Genomic DNA, 19,315 nt, shown 5'->3' on the forward strand with positions numbered 1-19,315 from the left:
TTTAATACTTGCAATTGCAGTACTTTTGAGTTAAATAAGTTTTAGGAAGTTTAATGTGAACTAGTTTAATACGGCCCCGAGTTCACATTTATTACAGGAAACATGTCAGCAGAGGCGTAGGTATTAAAATTTTGATTTCCTTCTGTGCAAGAAAAACTTAGTTGCAACTGCGTTAATCCCTAAATAAAAGGAATTCCCAAGCAATCAAAGTTTCCAGTGCACTTCAATTGGAAATGATTTTAGGGAATTTATCTTTCCATGCAGGGACCCGAGGCTCCGTTTCCGTATTCAGGTGAAATAGTTAAAAGTTTCCCAAGGAAAAGTTGCGTCATGCCATAGCTTTCCTTGGAAGATTTAAATCTGGCTCTATCTCTGAATTACCCAACTTTAGACTAAGTGCTCTAATCTAACACTATTAAGTATTTATTTATTGCCCCGGATGGGATGTGTAGACGGCGAAAGAGCACTTGAAACTCTAAACTTTGGATTAATGTTGCCAATAAATTGTTTAACGCTAAACGGCTGCCTCTTCTCCATTATTTGCCCGACGAATAAGCTAATGGCTTTCGACACTCTTTGGCTTTCAGATCACAGCTTTGGCATACGTTCCCCGGAGGTCACAAAAGAATATGGAATTCATTCCGAGTTGAACTTTCGTAACGGCACTTTGCGGAGTTTTATCATTAGCGTATGAGAGTAATTTCCATCGAAATGGCGCCACCCGTAATGAAATCAGGAACAGCTAAGGAACAGCACTTTGGTGCATGTGCCGCAGTAAACTAAACACGAAATGCAACTATTTACATGAAAATATCGTTCCATCGAGCGAAGTTTGTTCGTCAGTGTGTGCTTTGCTTTAACGTTTTCGTGATTAAATTAAAACCTCCAATATGAGGCTTAATTTCGTTAAAATACTCAATGCCTGTCTCGAATTCCGCTTGCAATTATAGAGCTGCTTGTGCAATTTTAGCTCGCAAAAGAGCCCAATTTCATTGGTCTCTCGCATTTAACATATAAAGGACATTGCTTGAATGCGCCTTCGGCAGACAACAAAAGCCCGAAAAATGTTTACGTAGCCAGGCACAAACATCCTAAGCACTAAAAGCGTTTCCGATATCAAACGGATGTTTTCTCCCTGAAAGGAGATCACAATGTAAATCAGATATTACTTTGCTTTCAGTTGGTTTTCGAGTATTTGTGCTCGTTTAACAGGAATTCGTATAGAAAGATGAACGTCTAACTTGAAACATTTATTAGCTTGCTGGAATGAGGTAGTCGAACGTTATTTCCATTGACACAGAAAGAATGCCTTTAATTTCCTCCTTGCTACTTAGTACACAGTAATTAGAGCCCATCGTTGGACTAAACCACTGGAACACGCGATGCACTGTTTGACCCGAATTCGAGTTGCGACCACAATCTGCCCATGTATGACTCTCCTTTGTTAATTCGTCCAATCACATTCGCATGCTCGAAAAGTAAATAAGCGCGTTACGTGCCCCAACAACTCTAGAACTCGTTTAGATTAAGCGCTATCTTGTATCTCAAGTCGTGTCTTGTCTAATCCGAAGCAACAGCGAAATTCATTATTTACCGAATAATTTATACGCCCGCTATATCGGGGCTACAATAAATAAAAATAAGAAATTCTTTTCGTCTTCACGGGAGATAATTTACGAGGGCTTTAACCGAGATGAATGCAGGATGCATCGCGTGCTCTAAGAGCAAGGCCCTTTTGGCCCTTTGGACAACGTTTTAAAGGCAGAGAGAGAACTGCCAGCCAACTTTACATTGTCAGTAACACAATCACATTTCAGTTGGGTGCAAAAGGTAAATCAATATAAACTTATTGACATCGAGGGAGATTTTCATGTGGTAAAGCAACAACATTACAGTGCCCGAAAATTGAAGAGATTTGTGTTTTTAGATAAAACCAATTTTACCTTCTTGACTAAATGGCGAAGTACGTTTCTTGTTTATCGAGAAAGCATAAAAGGACGTACATTGTTCTCTCCGCAAATATAGAGATCGCATGTAAAGATATTTATTCAACTCCTAACAATGAAAGCTATTTAATATCGCGATTTAGTAACACATTTTTTCAGTGGGGAAGCGAGGAATAGAAGTTACCAAATCCCTTAAAAGCGGATGCGCCGGCATTGTTTCCAGAAAACAGGAACCGGCTCCATAAATCGCAATAATTGCCATTTCGAAAACCATTCACGGAACTAAATTGTTATGGCTGTTGTAATCAGGCTAACAGCTTCATTGTTTAGTTTGGCTCCCTCGTTCGGACAATTAATAGAATTTAAGTCTTTATTTGTGACAAAAAGGGTCAGTTTTTCCACCTGGAATAGTGGCTAATGCGAAGCGGTCAAAATGTAAACGGAATGTCCGTTCCGTGGGGATGACAAATATTGGGGGTTGATAAGGGTAGAGTGGTCATCACGTGAAACGGACGCTTAAATGCGAATTATTTCGCATAAAGGCAAGCGACCGCAGATTCAATTATTTAAGCCGAATGTCTTCGGAGAGGGATCTCTTAGTTTCCCCAAGATTAATTATTTCGCATAGTTTTATTTATGAAATGCCCCATACAAAAATAATGAGCTGAGAAAGTCTGAAGTAAGCTAGAGTTTTGTAAAAAAAAAATGAGAAATCTATATTATTGTCTGCGCGATCTCGTCTAAACATAACGAAGGCTTCTTGCAAAAATTGGTGTAAAATCGAATCTAAGCGAAGGTCCCTAAGGGTGCGTGAGAGCGGAAACATTATTAAATTGCCGCAATGGGGTTTTTTATGCACTCGATCCAGTCCCGCAGGGGTGTCTGTCTCGAGTGCGCCCCCATTGTTCGCGAAGTTTAATGAATTTTAGTCCATTGTTACTTGTGGCACAGTTCGACTGGAATGACACGAATGTCTGTTTGAATTACGACTGTTTCTCTTTTTAACAATCGGCGACGTTGAGAGGATTAGGGACTGTTAATAAAAGAGGGTGGCCCTGAGGGGATCAGATTTTCGAGGTTATGAATGGATAGCGGGAGAGAGTCCCCCGTAAAAAGCTTTCTGAGGGAGAAACAGTCAGGTGTGACGGAGCTTTTCATCTGATTCTAATGAAACGAACTCGGAAAAGAGGCGCCGAGCCGTCCGGGTCAGTTCGCATCGGTGGACCCCCTTTATGCCACTTAAACGCAAAAAACGCCACAAAGGATTTTGCGGAGCGTAACGCACACAAGTCATTTGTGACTAAAACGAACCCTGTTTTTGCGTTTCGAACGCCGGGGGATTGTGGAGAAAATTGTTATTTTTCCACAGCGAGATATGGAATTATCGTAAAGCGATTACGAACCTTTGAAAACCAATATCTGTTACCATTGTTCATGGGCAGAATCTAATCAATTTTGACACCCGTACAAACTAAATCATTTCCAACTAACTTTGGAATCGACGATATTCGGGGATTACCCCATCGGAACAAGGGCGGACTCACAATAAAACTAATCGTTGAATAGCGTGCGGCACGTGACCCTTTGGGGCCCCATACAGAGACGACTTTCAACAATGCCACGCATAATCGTATATCCGAGCATTAAGGGCGGCAGAAGAATTGTCGCAATTTCCAAAGTTTCACTTAGGCAACGCGTTTTCCTTTCCTTTTGCAGTTTGTTACATAGAAAACTCCTCGTTACTTCCGGAGAGTTACATTATCGGATTATAAATAAAAGACTCTAAAAAGGAGGTCATGCGTGTTAGCTTATCGTGTTTTTAGCACTGTAAACGCAAAACAACTATTATATACATATACAGATATTTAGAAACAGGGACAAAATTGTACTGCATTATTGGAGAGAGAAATGCGCGACTCTTCTTAGGAGGGAAAAAATTAGGTACTTACCTCGAGTGGTGTTCAATTTAGAATATCTTCCTCGAGGATTTCCATATGACTCTTTCCATATAAAGACAATAATTTCATTCATTGAATAACGCGGTCTCTCTTATTTAGCTAGTAGCTTTATATGAAATATCAATGTATTAGCTCGTTTTTGATGATAGAAATTCCTGTTATCAACAGTTTTCCATTATTTACCAGTCCTATCGAACCATATGACCCATTTTTGATCTTTCCTCTAGACACTTTAAATTTTCATCTTTTAAAGCAGCACTTTCATTCAAACTCGACTTCAATTCCGGACCGCCCGAGTCCAATCCAATTAGAAAACAATCCATTAGGACAAAAGGGGCTAAGGTATTATGTCCTGGAAAATATTTAGCGGTCACAATAACGCCACCAGCGTCCGGCCGTCTGCACTATAATTCCGATTTAACAATGGAAAGTTTGTTTGGGTTTTCGCCTAAATTACTGCGGAATAATGTAAGTCCCGCTTTGAAAATCCATCGAAAAGTTTCTGTTAGTAATAAGTTTTAAAAGACATTAGTCACCAATTCATCAAGAAAGTCATAATTTGCTCTATCTAATGATCAGACATGAAATGTTTTGCGTTAGAAACTAGATTTCCACCCATTATTTTTCCGTTCCGCTTGTTGGAAAGGTTATTTTTACGAATGTATGTATTACTGCGATAAATCCGTGTATTAAAAAGGGTGCACGCCCTAACAAAAGGGGCGCCGAACGAAGGGAAAACGCCGCCTGATTGACAGACCGCCTTGTTATCTGCCTTAACACTTGGCTGACGTGAGGCCTTATTGCTGAATACAAGTATACGTGTTTGTTGACAAGGAAATTTACGTTTTGGGGAATGTTAAAAACATGCTGCCCTATATAGAGTACGTCCCTGCGCGATAGCCAGCGATAATCCCCACCCGGTAAAATAAATATGTATACTCTAGGATATAAATCGCTTTCCCCGGGACGGAGTTTAAAATATTCTCTATGCCAGAAGGAAAAACTGAGCTCCGGGCAACTTTTCATAAAACTTTTTCGGCTCTAGATTCGAAACTTTCTCATATCGTAATAAGTAACAAAAGATTTATATCCACTTAGGAAGTTATCTCCTCGGCCGTTCCCATTTATCGTGTTAGGCAACAGAGTTCTGATTGGAGACCCGTGGTACAAATAACTAAACATCTTATCGCTTTATCTTAAAAAAAAAACCTTGGTTTTGGCATTCGTCTCAGTTTACCTCGGAAAAACAGTTTCCCCAAAGTGGACGTGACACAAATCGGTGTACGTGCCCCATTACAAAGGGCTGACAGGGCTCATCTCATCATGAGCCTTCAGGGCCAACGAAAGACTTTATGGTCTCTGCGTTGACAGGATAAACAGGCACGTTGGGGTTAGTGTTTGAAGCCAGCATGGTTAAGACGACATTTCTCATTCTTTTAGTGGTTTTTAAATGTGGGTTGATGTAAATGAAATCTGCAGCATACCGATATTGTTGTTTAAACTTCGTAATTTAATTAAGGGTTTGAAGAAATCTGAAGGAATGTTTGTTCAAAGACTTCGCTCCTTCTTTTTAAGTCTTCAAGGTATCAGCGTCAGTCTGACAAAAAGTGTAGCAGGTTTAATGGAAAAAATCTGCTATTTAGTGACAATTTCTTGATGTCTAAGTCTGTCCTTAAATGCTGAACCACAAAGATTTAAAGATTACAATGTAGAAGATAATTAAAAATCCATTCAAATTAAATTTAATCACTGGTAGTTTGCAATTCTTGACAATTTGGTGAAAGGAAAGTTACATTGTAATTTGCCTCATATTTTCAAATAGTCCTTATATCTTAAAAAATGGTACGCCTTTGCTGCTATAGATAACTTCAATCCTGAATAGCCTGATTGGTCAAAATTTTAAACCTGCTGCAGCAGGAAGGGCCCAATTAACCATCGGGCAATTTATGAGATCACCGAAGCAATAATTCAGAATTTTTCCGCTAATATTTCAAACCGAATCTTTTGTCCGGCTATAGGGCCGCAGTCGAATTCGTTTTGCCATATATGCCGATGTAGCACGGCTTAAACACAAATGGCCGGCTATTATTGTAGAACGGTCGAAAGCGAACCGCTATTTTCTATTGTCCGACATGACCGCCATTGTGTCCGAGTTTTAGAGGGTTTTATTACTTACCGCTAGATTAATATGACGATTTACCTTTATTTGAAGGATTTAAATAAACGACATTTCGGGGGGAGGATTCTTTATTTGGTTGTGCCGGCTTAAATCCGCGTAATTGTTTGTCAATCAGACTGGCGTATGCAACGAGCGGTTTCGAGGCACAATTTCCACTCTGGTTTCACGTCAATTATGGATACGAGCGTATGCATTATGCAAACAAAACCAATCTACTTCCTAAATAACGTTTGTAGGTACATGCTAGTAATTGAAACTCGACACAATTTATTATTCCCCAAAACAGTGACCCATTAAGACATCGTTTTCCTCTGTTAACTAAACAAAACCCTCCTAATTCCAGCTTGGCTCCCTCCTATTTTGTTGATTGAGAGTTCTTTACTTTCAGGGGTCCTCCCCTCCCTGCTACACTCACAAGTTGGGACCGATAAAGTTTTTAACTAAACCTCGAGGGCGGGGAATACAAATAGGGTTTAATAAAAAGCGGGACACAAACCTGAATTAAAATTTCAGAGATTCCGGCTACGTTTAATAACCCAATTACAGAAATTAGTTTGAGGGAAATCGGATGGTTTTGTTAACAGTTGACCAACTCTTCATTAAGCTCGGGGTGATTAGAAGAGAAAGATGGGGATACCAACAAAAAAAACTGTAAATAATGTTTTTTTTTAATAAATCAGTCATTGATTGATTCTTAATTCTAAAGGGAAATAACATTAAGAATCAAATTAACAAATAAAGAAAAAACATAAATCCGTCACACCTTCGATAAATATAAATACATAAAAAAAACATTTAAGTTTCAATTATGGTAATTTATAGAAATAAAACGGCATGGACTAAAAGGCAAAAATTCATTAAATCTTCTTATTAAAATTGGCAGCTATTCTCGACGTTCTCGGCTTTCTTTGCTGGGGAGCCTGGCCCATTGCAGGCGCCTTTAAACCCAAAAAAATGGGACTTACAACTCCATAATCATTGAAACAACTTACCGGCTGCTTCTCCGTTTCAGAGATTTTTCTTTCTTCGGAGTTCTTACTACTTTGTCTCTTCATTACTTGTGTGGGTACAAAAGGATTCTGGAGGGCTACTTTCAACGCTTGATCTTTTTCCTTGGGCGTTTCAACCCAAGTTTTTGGGGGTTCCGGAAGAACGCTGCCATTATTTGACTGTGGACCCTTAAACAAAACAAAAAATGCACCATTTTCTTGTGACAGAAATCTGGGAAACCACACCTTTTTCATTAACAACCCCAATATGACGGACGCTACATTTTCGGTGGCTTCTTCTTTGTTTTCGGCAGGTTCGCCCATTACCAGTTGCCCATTGGTTAGACTCACTTGCGCCTTGTATTTATCGCCAGTTTTAAAGTGCTCATATCTGGGCACTCCAAGACCATTAGACTGATAGTAGGTAAGTAAACGAATGCTAGCTGGAGTATTTGCCACCTTTTGCTAAAATAAATGTTCCATTATAAAATTCGTACAGATTTTAATGTCTTACAGCTAAAACTTCGAATGGTACATTTGGAGAATGGGCAGCGGCCTCCTGTTTAGTATGGTTCTCATTAAGTTTTAGTAAATTTTTTAGGAAATTGGTATTGACCAGTGGTTTTTCATTCTCTTTGGGGTTATCAACTGCCTCTTTATTATTAAATACTAAAACTTCAGGCTGTGCTGGTTTAATAGGGGATATTTGCTCATTTATTTTAGTGCGTTCTCGTGGCTTTTCAGAAGAATTTGGCTGATTTTTCATTTGGCTAGTGAATTGAGCAAAAGCGGAACCTTCACCGGGTTTTAGCTGCTTCTTCCTGTTTTTTTGCGGGTAATAGGAATACTGGTCAGGAATTCCACGCCGTGATTGTACATTGGGAGCAGCCACATTAAAGTTTATATTCACCCAAGGGGTTTCCTGCTCCACTCTACCTACAAAGACATAACATCAAAAAGGTTTCAAGTGTCATGTTTCTTGGTATGGTATGTCACCCTTCACAGATTATTTAGAATCCTTAAAACTAAAATTTTACTAAAAATCACCAAGAAACTCCAGGTATATTTAAGGATTTAATACAGTACAGTAAAGACAAATAATAAAATGTGAATATTTATACCTGGATTATGATTTTATTTTATAATTGCGCACTTACCTCCATTTCCAGCCTTTTCATTGTACAATCTCTTGCCATACGAAATATTTATAAAAGCAGTGCTAGGCAACTTATAACCTCGCTCCGGTGAGCAATTCAGTTCCATACCATCCTTGAACGACTTGTCAAAGACCACGTCGTATAGAGTGTCCCTGGGATTATTACTTGCAGACTCAGTGATGGCAATCACTGTACCTTTAAGACCAAAAGGAACGGTAAAGCCCTTTCTCGTATTGATTATCCGGTCGAATATTTCGGTCTGCACTTTGGGATCGGGGGGTAGGCTACCCGACTGCAGATCCGGCTGCAAATTCGTTCATGTTTAACATAAATCACAACGCAAGATTAGAATTAACCTTGTAGAGAGAGGACGGTCTGACTTTCATGACGACAGTTTTGCCTTTGGGAGTTCTAGTATACTCATCAACAACCCTTTCGATTTCTTCGACTACCGCGCGTTCGGTTTTTTGGGAGCCGCACTGCTGCTTCTCAATGCTATGGGTAGGGAGCGTTGCAAGCCATTCCTGTAAAGCAGCCATTTTCTCCTCCCTTAAGAGAATTACGAATAGTATAAGAAGTATTACAAGGATTCATAGAACGTAATTTCGAATAAGTCTAAGTTTTTTTATAAAAAGGATAAAAATTATGCATTAGCTAGAACAAAAAATTAAATACTCATCATCAAGAGACTTGAAGATCATTATTTTGTTATCATTCTAATTATAAAAATAGAACACTCAATATACAATTTGATACTTGCCAATCCGACTCAGGAAACATATTTTCAGCTCTAATATTATCATTCGACCCATGGTCAGCCAAATACTGAAACACTTCAGGAAACTTCTCTGCATACTCCCCCACTAGCTGTGAACACTGTTCAGTATAATACCACGTAATATCGATTCTCTTAGTGTAACCGGGCATCTCCTGGTTTCGCTTGTTGAACTTCAAATCTAATCCGATGTTAGAGTTTTTAAACCCTCCCGATCCATCTGGGACTTCCACAAATATTGAACCGGTGATTCGCGCATAAACGTAGTGACTCATACCGAAGGAACTGGCGGCGCGGAATAAAGTTTTGTAACCGCGTATTAAGTTTTCTTTTATCTGTAGGACACTGTCAAAGTTAGGTTCTTCAGCGATAACCACGGCCAGGAAAATTCGACCAGTTTTGGTCACATCTTTGTTTTCTGTTACCTTTCAGATGTGTTATTAATAATTATCATTTATTATTGAGATATTAGACAACTTACAATGCCTTGACTGCCGTAATGTGGATTTCCTAACACAAAACAAATTTCCCCAACGGCAAATAACTCTTGAATGTTCCGTTGTATTGTATGATGCGAGTCAAAAGTATCTATTTTGCTCACTATAGTTTGCAGAGGATAATTCGCAGTAATCTCCGAGAACTGCTTCTCCAGGGTCAATCTACCGTTAGGTGCAAAAACGTACTTGCGACCGATCATCACTTGAACCTACAATCAATCATCAGATTCCAAGAGACGTCGAAGAACAAATGGAAACCTTGCATAGCATCTCTACGGGTCCGACGTCCACCCCTAATCTCGTGGCATAATGTTCAACGATGGCTCGCGATTCATCCTTCAGGATGGCCTTGCCGTTTTTCAATTCTTCAGTGTTATACTGATTGGATTCCCCCATGCTGACATACCTGATGTTCTTATTTTGAATGGAGACAATTCTGGCCTCTACTAAATGAGGCCAAGCCACGAAAACATTGGCTCCTACAAGCTCCCAAGGTATAACATCTGACTTTTCTGTGTCTTGCTCTTTGTCGTCTTCAATAATATGAAGAATCATATTTTCGGAACGACTAGCTTGTTCAAATACTTTCACCCGTGCTTTCTTTAATTCAGGCTAACGTTGAATAAGTTTAAAATTAATTTCAAGTTTCCTCGAACGACTTAAGACCTTACCTTGTACTTCAAATGTTTCATCGTTGGAAACCCTGGGAAATAGACATCCAAAGCAACCCCCGGATAGAGCCCCTTGAATAGCTTCTCCTTCGGCACTCGAATATCCTCTATAGTAAATTCTTCTACTAGACTATAATTATGTTTTATTGTAGGACAAAGGTGTGACCCTTCATAAATGCCCAAATCTCTTGAAGATCGAGTATATGCTAACATAGGCCCATGCCTATTCCTCTTTCTTTCTTCAGGCGTCAACCTCTCATTACACTCTTGCATTGCTTCCAGCAGCGATTTCTGCAATTTGAATGCTTTTACTTTTAACTATTAAACCTCCATCAAAACTCTAACTTCATCCATAAATGGAATAAGCACCACAGCTTCCCATTCCTGCCTCTTGCCATTTTTGTCTGTTTGAAAGTTTTCTGGGTAATAAGATTTTAGTGGAGACTCCTCACTAGTCATTAACTCATGATAAGCGGTGGGTAATAGAGTTTTGCTTGCTGCAGGCAACACTGCTAACAACTAAAAGTAGGCATAGACGCTATGTTCACAAGGGCTTTAAGACTCACTTGCTCATAAGGCTTGAAAGGTGATCCTAAATTAAACTCCAACTTCAAGTCACTGAACCCCTTAATGTCGCTTATGTAAGGTGCATAATGGTGAGGATAGAACCAGGACCAAGAACAACATCCATTGTAATAATAGTTAAGATTCCATTGAATAGCACGAACGTAGCCTTCAGCTTGAGCTCGCAGTACCTCACTGGAAGGTTAATGTGACCAAATTGCATTGAAAAAAATAGGAAAACTCACGGAGTCACTTTAGCGTATTCAAGTTTATTCATGTAATAATCCTTTTTGTAGTTTGTGAACGCTTTATCATCATCGTCTTCACCATCATCCTCATCTGAGGGTATATCCTAAAATTTAAATTAAAACAAAAGAGATAGATGTTTAGTTGAGTAATTTACTAAGTCAGCTGCAGCTCTAATTAGAGCTTCCAATCCTGAGTCTCTGGCAGGAGTATCTTCTTCAGGTTCTAAAGACTCATCTAGGTCTCCTATTTCATTTGACCATTCTTCTAATTTTTTAACTCCCTGAACATAAGTTTTATAAAGCAATTTTATATGTTGTTAAGTTTATTATAGATAGGATACTGAATTAAGATTTTGAAGATATTTTTCATATTTGAGTAATATCACTTTACTGAACAGTCACAGAAAAATAATTTTTCCCTATAGGCTTAAAATACATACCATGGAAACCTTTGAATGTGTATTCATTTTGCGTCCAGTCTTGGCCTCCATAAACATCAAATCATCCCTGATTTCCTCAAAAGTGTCAAAATCGAATGTGGCTAGTTGTTGCATAAATTTTTCAAACCTTGGCAAATTCAAATCCCCACCCTCATTTATGTATCCTAGAAGCCATGTAAGGGCACTTATTTCAATAATATTTCCTACTTGTAACCTACCATCTAAAGTCGGCAAAACCTCTTTATAAGTCATGTATAAAATGGGCAAAGCCCCACTTGCTATGTGCAAATGTGGCAGGTGAGGAATGAAATCATTTCCTACCAGAAAACCCATCAGAACCTGAGCAAAATGCAAGTAATAATGATTTATTTTAAACTTAATTCAATAAAGTTTTTACCCAGTCATCAATAATTTTTTCTAAATCAAATTTAAAGGTGACAAGTTTCTCTTTCAACGAGGCGAATTCTAGTTCCAAATATTCTCTCATTAATGACAAATGCAAGAGAAAAAATGTGATTTCTTCAGGAACTGATTGATGTTTAGAAGATTTTTTACCAAATTTAACCTGCAATTGTCAAGCATCAGTAGATAAATCCTGTAAATAAATCAAATAAGACCTCTTCACGAAGCAAACTAAAGTGAGGTTCATGACTGCACAAGCCTAACATTATTAAATCAGCATCTAATCCATATAAGCAATGTCGAGTATTAGGATCATACCCTGGTTGTGATCTTAAATATCTTATATAATCCATTATTTTATGTTCACCTTCTCCTGGGGTCTAAAAGCATCAATATACATTGAGTCAACCAATATATTTAAGTATGTATATAAGGAATAATCTACCTCATGTCCTGACAAAATAATTTTAACATCCTTCCATATTGGGTCATTTGAAATTTTGTCTACACAAAAGTGCTTCAACTCTTGATGCAACCGCGCCATAAATACAGTGCCTGGTGTGATACAATTAGAATCAAATCTCGCCTCAGTGGGTAAAATCTCTCCTTTCTTTCGAGCCTCAGCTTCTTGTTTCTCTGCATCTTTAGCAGACCTAAATCTACGCCCTCTCTGTTGATTCATCTTAGCACGAGGCGCCACTCCATCAATGGCCATAAAAAACAATTTTCTTGGCTTAATCAGTCGAAACAGCACCTCTATGTAGTGAAATATGTCTTGGAAGATTTTTTCTTCAGTAATACGGAAATGAGGATTGTGATCATCGGGATGCGAACACAAGTGGATGATGCCGTTCATGTCCAAATACATATTGTCAAATTCGGGAATCTAATGGTATTTTATAAAATACATTCATTATCATAAAAGTTGGGCTCTATGGGGTTGAAAAGGTTTACCTGATACTCTCTCACAACTTCGCTTAAACAGGGGTAGCGTTCACTAATATATCGAAAAAATTTAGGGACCCCCATTGTGAGTTATTATTCAGGAAATCCTTTCTTTTAACAATTAAAATTAAGAGAAAATTGATAACAATTAACAAAACTTATTTTTAAGAGGAAACCCTACAAGGAATTGACAAAAAGCTGCCGTTTCGTAAATTGATGTGTATTCAATTCAGCATAACGATGATAATTTGTTTCTATTGCATTCAGTAAAGTACAGTGAGAGACAGAGAGAAACATGATCGAAATGCTGTAAGTGTCGATTTTTTATGCTTTTAATACAAATTTAAGGAGAGAATATTTGAATGACACCAATCACTAATGTCAAAGAGTATAATTATGACATGTTTACTTTTTTAAATGAGGTTATGTTGTTTTTTAATAATTATTAATAATTAAAAACATTTATTTAAGAAAAGGTTCCACCGAAAAACTACCTCATAATGGCGAGTTTTATATCAGAAAATGTTAAACTCAACTATATTTCATTTAATTAATTTTAGCATGGGCGATTAAAAGTGAAATCCACAGAGGAACAAAAGGCAGAAAAACAAAAAGAACAGCAAAGAAAACTGCAGGCCTATCGTATCGGCATGAAGAAAATACTTTCCACTCGCAATAATGACTCTTATGACTCAGAATCCCTAGCGATATCCACTCAGTTGTTGTGTGTAAATCCTGATATTTATACTTTGTGGAACTACCGAAAAGAAGTGGCTTTAATTGAAAAAAAAAGAAGGTAATATGATTGTTGTGTTGACGAAATGTGAGAATAATAGTTATTCATAGTGATGAAAATGAGCTGGAAAGCGAGGACACATTAGAAAAATTTTTAGACAAGGAAATCACGTTGACTGAACAGTGCCTTATAACCAACCCCAAGTCATATGGATCATGGCACCACCGCTATTGGGTTCTTATGATTCACCCCAAACCCAACTGGGAGAAGGAATTTAATTTATGTACTAAGTACTTAAATTATGATGACAGAAACTGTATGTTTTATTCTCCAAAATTTATTAAATATCATTATTTTTAAATCCTCTTGTAGTTCACTGCTGGGACTATCGCAGACTGTTAGTAAATAAGATAGGCATAACCCTACCTGCAGAAATAAAGTTCTCAACAGAAAGACTTAACAACAATTTCTCCAACTACTCATCGTGGCATTACCGCAGCACTTTAAGAAGCCTAGAGGACTCCTGCATAGAACATGAGCTAGATTTGGTTCAAAGCGCTGTTTTTACGGACCCAGCAGATAGTAGTGCTTGGTTTTATTTGAGGTGGGTCTTGAGCCATCCAACATTGAGCATTGAAAAAAAGCAGGAACTTCTGGAAGCTTTTGAGCAACTACAAGAGCTTGAGCCTGACTGCAAATGTAATTATTGATTGTCAAAGCAACTAAGGAAATGTTGTGAATTGGTTTTTAGGGATTTTATTAGGAAAATGTTGGTTGACAGGAAGTCTGATAATGAGGGCCAATAAATATGCAGACGAGAGGGTAAAGTTTTACAAGGAGTTGATAAAATTGGATTCTTTGCGTAAGGGCCAGTATGAGGATTATTTAAGTATAGCTGAAATGATAGCTGCCCAAAGATAAGTACCAAAATAATTAATCCTGCATTTTATTGGTTAGTGTGAGATTGCCTTATGTCTTATTGAGAAAAATAGTATAATTTTTATTTATCTACTAATACTTATTGCCAAAAGGGTATTAACTATGCATATAATAAAATATTGAATTAGTGGCTAATCCGGCGTTTTTGCTCTAGAGCAATTTTTTGTTGCACCTTGTCAGCATCAACCTCAGTTGTTTCCCTTAAACTAATATATTTATTATTATTTTCCTTTTTTCCTAGTGTCTCCAGATATTTTTCCCTCAGATACAGGACTGTGTCTATGTGCATTTTATGCTTAAGGGCTAGTTCCAAAGCTCTGTAAAATGTTGTTTTTTAAGTTCTTATAAATTCTCAATTACTTTCAAGATACCTGGTCCAGTTGTGTAAGTTAATATTTACGTAAATTGCTTGATAAACCATTCCATTGTGTAGCAAAATAGATTCAGCTTCCTCAAGTTTACCTCCAAGAAGGGACAAATGAGCTTTTCTCTCCGCTTTTGAAGGCAGATTCTGAATATGTAAATTGGTTTATAATTACTAAATATAACTACTTAAGAGTAATGTCAATGAGTACTGTAACAACACCTAATGGACATATATCCTATATTATATTATTTAATTCTGCCGCCTAATTTACAAACAAATTGTATTCTGCATCAAAACAGTGTTTGTCGGACTTATAGCGACCGCAACTTTCGTATACATTTGTTTGGCATAGGCATAAACATTGTTCTTCATAGCTTTGAAGAAAGATCATAATTTACTTTTATACATTACCTTAATGTATTGTATATAATAGACTTTATCATAATGGTTAATATTGGCAAAAGCCTCTTCGGCAATGTCAATAGTCTCAGAGGTTGACTGGGTTGCCATTACAGCCAAACATGCCCATGCCATTTCTGTATTGGCAGTTCTGCATAAGTCTAAGGCCTCCGTCCATTTATTATCCAAAATTTTTCTAAAATATTTACGTCTATTAAAAGTTCTGGAATACATTTTTTTACTTTTTACTTGTGAATTAGTTTTGGAAATGGAGATATGGGGATATTAAGCAATGATCCATCAGCACGTCTAACAGAAACGGAATTTCCAACAAAATCGTTAATCCTCGGGCTTCGCCCCAATTCCGGCGAATCATACTGTAACGAGCACATTTGCAGCAATTTCGTACTGAAAGCGGCCATGGGACAGTACCACACCATGAGCTGGGTGTCTTGAATGGCTGCCAGAATATTAATAGTGGCATTCCACGAAAATGAGTCAATTTTTCGGCCTAATAATATTGAATCTATAACGTAGCCATGATCCAGAAATTTTACAAAATAATTTACCAAGTTTTGTGAAGGTCTTTGCATACGAGCTTTTGATACGAATTACGTATAGATCTCGCGATTTGTCTAATAAGGCCAATGTTCTGACTGAGGAAGATCCTTGAGTATCCAAAGAGACCTGAATTATTGATAATGTATGTTGAATAGAGCTATTCATGTCGTTTGAATTGCGGTTGGTTGTCAAATCGATAATATGCACCACTTGAATGATTAAAAGGATTGTTATAATTGAATCTAGATTTAATGCAAAACCAATAATTACTTTTTGTATCGTTATGATCTCGCACTGCCAAGGTATCATTGGAAAGTGAAATCAAAGCAGGTTTAACTACATCCAATCTCATATTAGCCCAACGCGGTTGTCCCACTAACTTGCCTTGGTAATTGTAAATTCCCACAGTGTTTTTCTCAATTAGAACCATATGTCTAGAATTGAACTTCTGTGTTTAAAAAAGCACTGTTGTATTATTTAAAATGGCTACTTTTCGGCCAATTCCATGTAATGCACAGAGCCATCTTTCAAATCGAATATAAACGGGGTGTTCCAGTTGGATATATTGTAAATGTAGCACTGAGTAGGGGTGGTTAGCACTAAATTATTGTAGCGCATTGCTAAGTGGATCACTCTATCTGGCAATTCAAGATGCTCTGTGGTATCGTCCAGAACGTTTTTCACAGTTACGAGTTTCTTTTCGCTGACTGTTGCACTAGAAATAGTAAAAATGCCTTTGTCTACCTTTGTAATATATATAAAAAATTACCTAATATTCAAGTAATGAGCGTGCCTCTCTATTACGTGTGCGAAAAGCAAGCACCCATTGGCGCAAGCTCCTGCCAACTGTGTTCCATCATTAGACCATGCAATTTTGTAAATGGTACCAGACTGTGGTTTTTCAAGTGATCTAGACCACTATAGTATTATTGATAAAATTACAAAAAATCTACTGTATTAATTTATATTTTTATTACCCCTGAATAGTCACAAATCCTCAATGTATTAAACGACCCTACAGCAAACAAATCCCCCGTGGGCGCCCAAGAGATTGCAGTTACAGGATGACTGTGATGGACGCTGGAAAACATGGGTCTTCCTTGATTGTCCCATACACGGTATTTGCAATCCTCTCCCCCCGAGACTATGATATCTAAAGCAGTGCTCCAGGCTACACATAAAACTACTCCTTCATGGGCTTTCCACTAAACAAACGTATGTCCTTTGCTTTATCCCAACTTCTCATGACTTCCTTACCTTAAGTGGTTTAGTATTCGGTGCTAGCAGCTTAATAACCAAGCATTTATCACTGCTGTAAGCAATACTTTGGTTGTCTGGAGACCAGCATGCAGCAAACACCGGGCTATCGCTGTTCACCACACTTGAACGTAGCATGCCACTCCTTGACCAAATTTTAATGAAACCATCTTCTCCACCTATATAATTTTGATTCATTTAAATTTTTCAAGTAGTAGAGTTAATATATAAACCAGTAAGAAAACCTGTCCCATCGTTGCCCCATTGACCGACCAGTACAGCACCCTTATGGGCTTCAACGCTTCTCTCAATCCGCCCTGACCGATTCAGTAGATGAAACCTGCCATCTGCACATGGAACCAGGATCAAATCACCTTGCTTGGATATGTTGGAGCCTTGTCGGGGTAGAAATTGAAGGTCAGTAGCAAACACATTTTTTTCGAGTTGAGCAATTGTAGATGGTTGATTGGTTGAGACTGACCATGAGAGAATTTGATTTTCATCACTGTAAAAAAACTTGAGATAGTTCAAGTGATCATTTTCTCAAAAAAGTAAGGGGCTTAAACTTTGCTGTTTGTTTTGGACAATATTTAATAAGGAAAACTCCACACGCACTGACCTGATCGAATACACTTCTTCAGTGTTCATCCAGCCAACACATGTCATAGGCACGTTTCCTTTTAACTTTTGGCTGAGAGTAACTTTAAGTTTCATAATGGTAAATCGCCTTAATTTTACAAAGTTATCAACAAATTGTTTTTACTGTGCAGTGTATTACTGACGTTTATGTTTGAATTGTTTTGATTTTTGGCGTTGTCATGGAAACGCACCCGAGTTTTGTTGATATTATTATGTATCACCTGTTTGGTTAATGCCTAAAAGTCCTAATAAAGTAATAATTAAACTCTCAGTTTTATCGTCAATTCCTCAATGGGAATAACAGTAACGCATTATTTCCACATAAAATAAAAAGCAAAGCAAAGCAAAAAAAACAAGTCTTAAGATTGAATGCAGAAAAAGAGAAAACTTCAAAGTTTGATTTCGATCAAAATGTGAATGAAACTCGCATGCAAAAGTGAAAAATAAGACACCGGAAAAATTTCAATGTTCGCTAGTCAGGGCGGTCACAATCATAGCGAATTAAAGTTTTGAGAGTGGATTATATTGCGTTTTCACCATTCTATAAAAAAAGTTTTGACGTGTCGCCATCTATGTATCATTTTCACATAAAGACATCTGTAACTTTATAGTGACTCCATCTAAGAATGGATAGTCAAATAGGCAGTGAATGATAAAAGAACTCTGTTTGGGTGAGTAACAATTACTGCTTGTGGTTTATAGGTGGCGCCACGTCAAAAAATATATGCGCCTCCTGGAGAATAACCTTATTACTAATGACAACATTTTGATGCTTTTCTTAAAGTCTAATCTGTACTTTTCTTTTGTCGTAGGTTCCTTGAGGTTTTGAGGCTACAGGAACAACATACGATCATTTTTCGGTACCTGTCGCAGTGCTTATCTTTAACTTCAAAATCATTGCTGTATAAGTGGTAGATTAATTGAATAAAACTGTCAATTTATAAAACACATCGTAAATTTTCAGATAAATAGTTTCTTGTGTAATGTTAACTTTTCCAGAAATAAAATTATAATAATCGAGTGCTTCTTGTTTTATTTGTTGTGGAATATTGAACCGTTATGTGGTTCAGTTACATTGAAAAAAATAAATAAGTGTTTATGATTTCACCAATTTTTGATAGAGAAACCACATGATGAATAGTGTACAAAAGTTGAATAGTTTCGGTGTTTTGAAATTAGAGTAACTGAAATAAAAAAAAAATTATGGTGACTAATTCAATTTAAAATTTCTTGTTCAAGAGAACAGTGACGTACATAACAATTTTGCATTAAAAAAAATAGTTGAAAATTGAGTGCTCCGATTTCTTTGAGATCTGGTTCCGCAGTAGGCGTACGATACAGCATTGATATACTGCGGTCAAATCTCGAATCGGTTAACTTCGATTTTTTGGTCCAAAAAATATCAAAGGCTATACATTATGAAAATTTTTAAGACAAAAAAATCAAAGTTAACCGATTCAAGATTTGACTGCAGCATATCAATGCTGTATCGTACGCCTACTGCGGAACCAAATCTCGTTGAAATCGGAGCACTCAATTTTCACTCGATTTTTTTAGTGCAAAATTGTCATCTACGCCACTGGTTTATCGGCGAAGAAATTTTTGACATACTGTTTCGTTTCGTAGATTTGCAGACCTAAATGTCA

General features: G+C 37.4%; 3 protein-coding genes across 7 annotated transcripts in view; 1 reads left to right on the forward strand and 2 right to left on the reverse strand.

Annotated features, from left to right (window-relative positions):
• The window catches only part of RabGGTa (Rab geranylgeranyltransferase subunit alpha), a 97,357-nt gene extending 78,668 nt beyond the window's left edge, over positions 1–18,689 (forward strand). Inside the window, exons 2-7 of one of the 4 annotated variants that reach the window (XM_066287408.1) lie at positions 13,332–13,567; positions 13,618–13,823; positions 13,880–14,206; positions 14,259–16,988; positions 17,243–17,447; positions 18,482–18,689. In XM_066287408.1, the coding sequence (XP_066143505.1) occupies positions 13,332–13,567; positions 13,618–13,823; positions 13,880–14,206; positions 14,259–14,428 (939 nt within the window). In that variant the 3' untranslated portion in view covers positions 14,429–16,988; positions 17,243–17,447; positions 18,482–18,689. Of the gene's footprint in view, positions 1–13,133; positions 13,275–13,331; positions 13,568–13,617; positions 13,824–13,879; positions 14,207–14,258; positions 17,448–18,481 lie in introns of those variants that run through there. The other 3 variants (XM_066287409.1, XM_066287410.1, XM_066287407.1) reach the window with 3 other exon arrangements.
• pcm (pacman) lies at positions 6,731–12,974 on the reverse strand. 2 transcript variants are annotated; one of them, XM_066287363.1, is made up of 20 exons: positions 12,781–12,974; positions 12,272–12,712; positions 12,042–12,206; positions 11,822–11,989; positions 11,643–11,763; positions 11,425–11,588; positions 11,140–11,265; positions 10,982–11,088; positions 10,739–10,931; positions 10,518–10,691; positions 10,173–10,463; positions 9,760–10,113; positions 9,486–9,710; positions 8,990–9,429; positions 8,586–8,778; positions 8,230–8,533; positions 7,587–8,008; positions 7,319–7,537; positions 7,076–7,261; positions 6,731–7,021 (listed from the first exon to the last, which is right to left on the reverse strand). In XM_066287363.1, the coding sequence occupies exons 1-20, from the start codon at positions 12,853–12,855 to the stop codon at positions 6,941–6,943; spliced, it is 4,449 nt and encodes a 1,482-aa protein (XP_066143460.1). In that variant the 5' UTR covers positions 12,856–12,974; the 3' UTR covers positions 6,731–6,940. The 2 variants fall into 2 exon arrangements, with proteins under 2 accessions (XP_066143460.1, XP_066143461.1); XM_066287364.1 differs by having other exon boundaries at positions 8,586–8,774; positions 8,986–9,429.
• Oseg5 (intraflagellar transport protein Oseg5) lies at positions 14,571–18,119 on the reverse strand. Its single transcript, XM_066287386.1, has 12 exons — positions 17,650–18,119; positions 17,264–17,535; positions 17,031–17,209; positions 16,751–16,978; positions 16,543–16,691; positions 16,264–16,488; positions 16,044–16,207; positions 15,782–15,982; positions 15,462–15,723; positions 15,225–15,408; positions 14,818–14,957; positions 14,571–14,763 (listed from the first exon to the last, which is right to left on the reverse strand). The coding sequence occupies exons 1-12, from the start codon at positions 17,742–17,744 to the stop codon at positions 14,571–14,573; spliced, it is 2,292 nt and encodes a 763-aa protein (XP_066143483.1). The 5' UTR covers positions 17,745–18,119.
• Positions 18,690–19,315: the final 626 nt, after the last annotated feature.

Source organism: Euwallacea fornicatus, chromosome 11 (genome assembly GCF_040115645.1).
Source record: "Euwallacea fornicatus isolate EFF26 chromosome 11, ASM4011564v1, whole genome shotgun sequence".
Classification (NCBI taxonomy): Eukaryota; Metazoa; Arthropoda; class Insecta; order Coleoptera; family Curculionidae; genus Euwallacea; species Euwallacea fornicatus.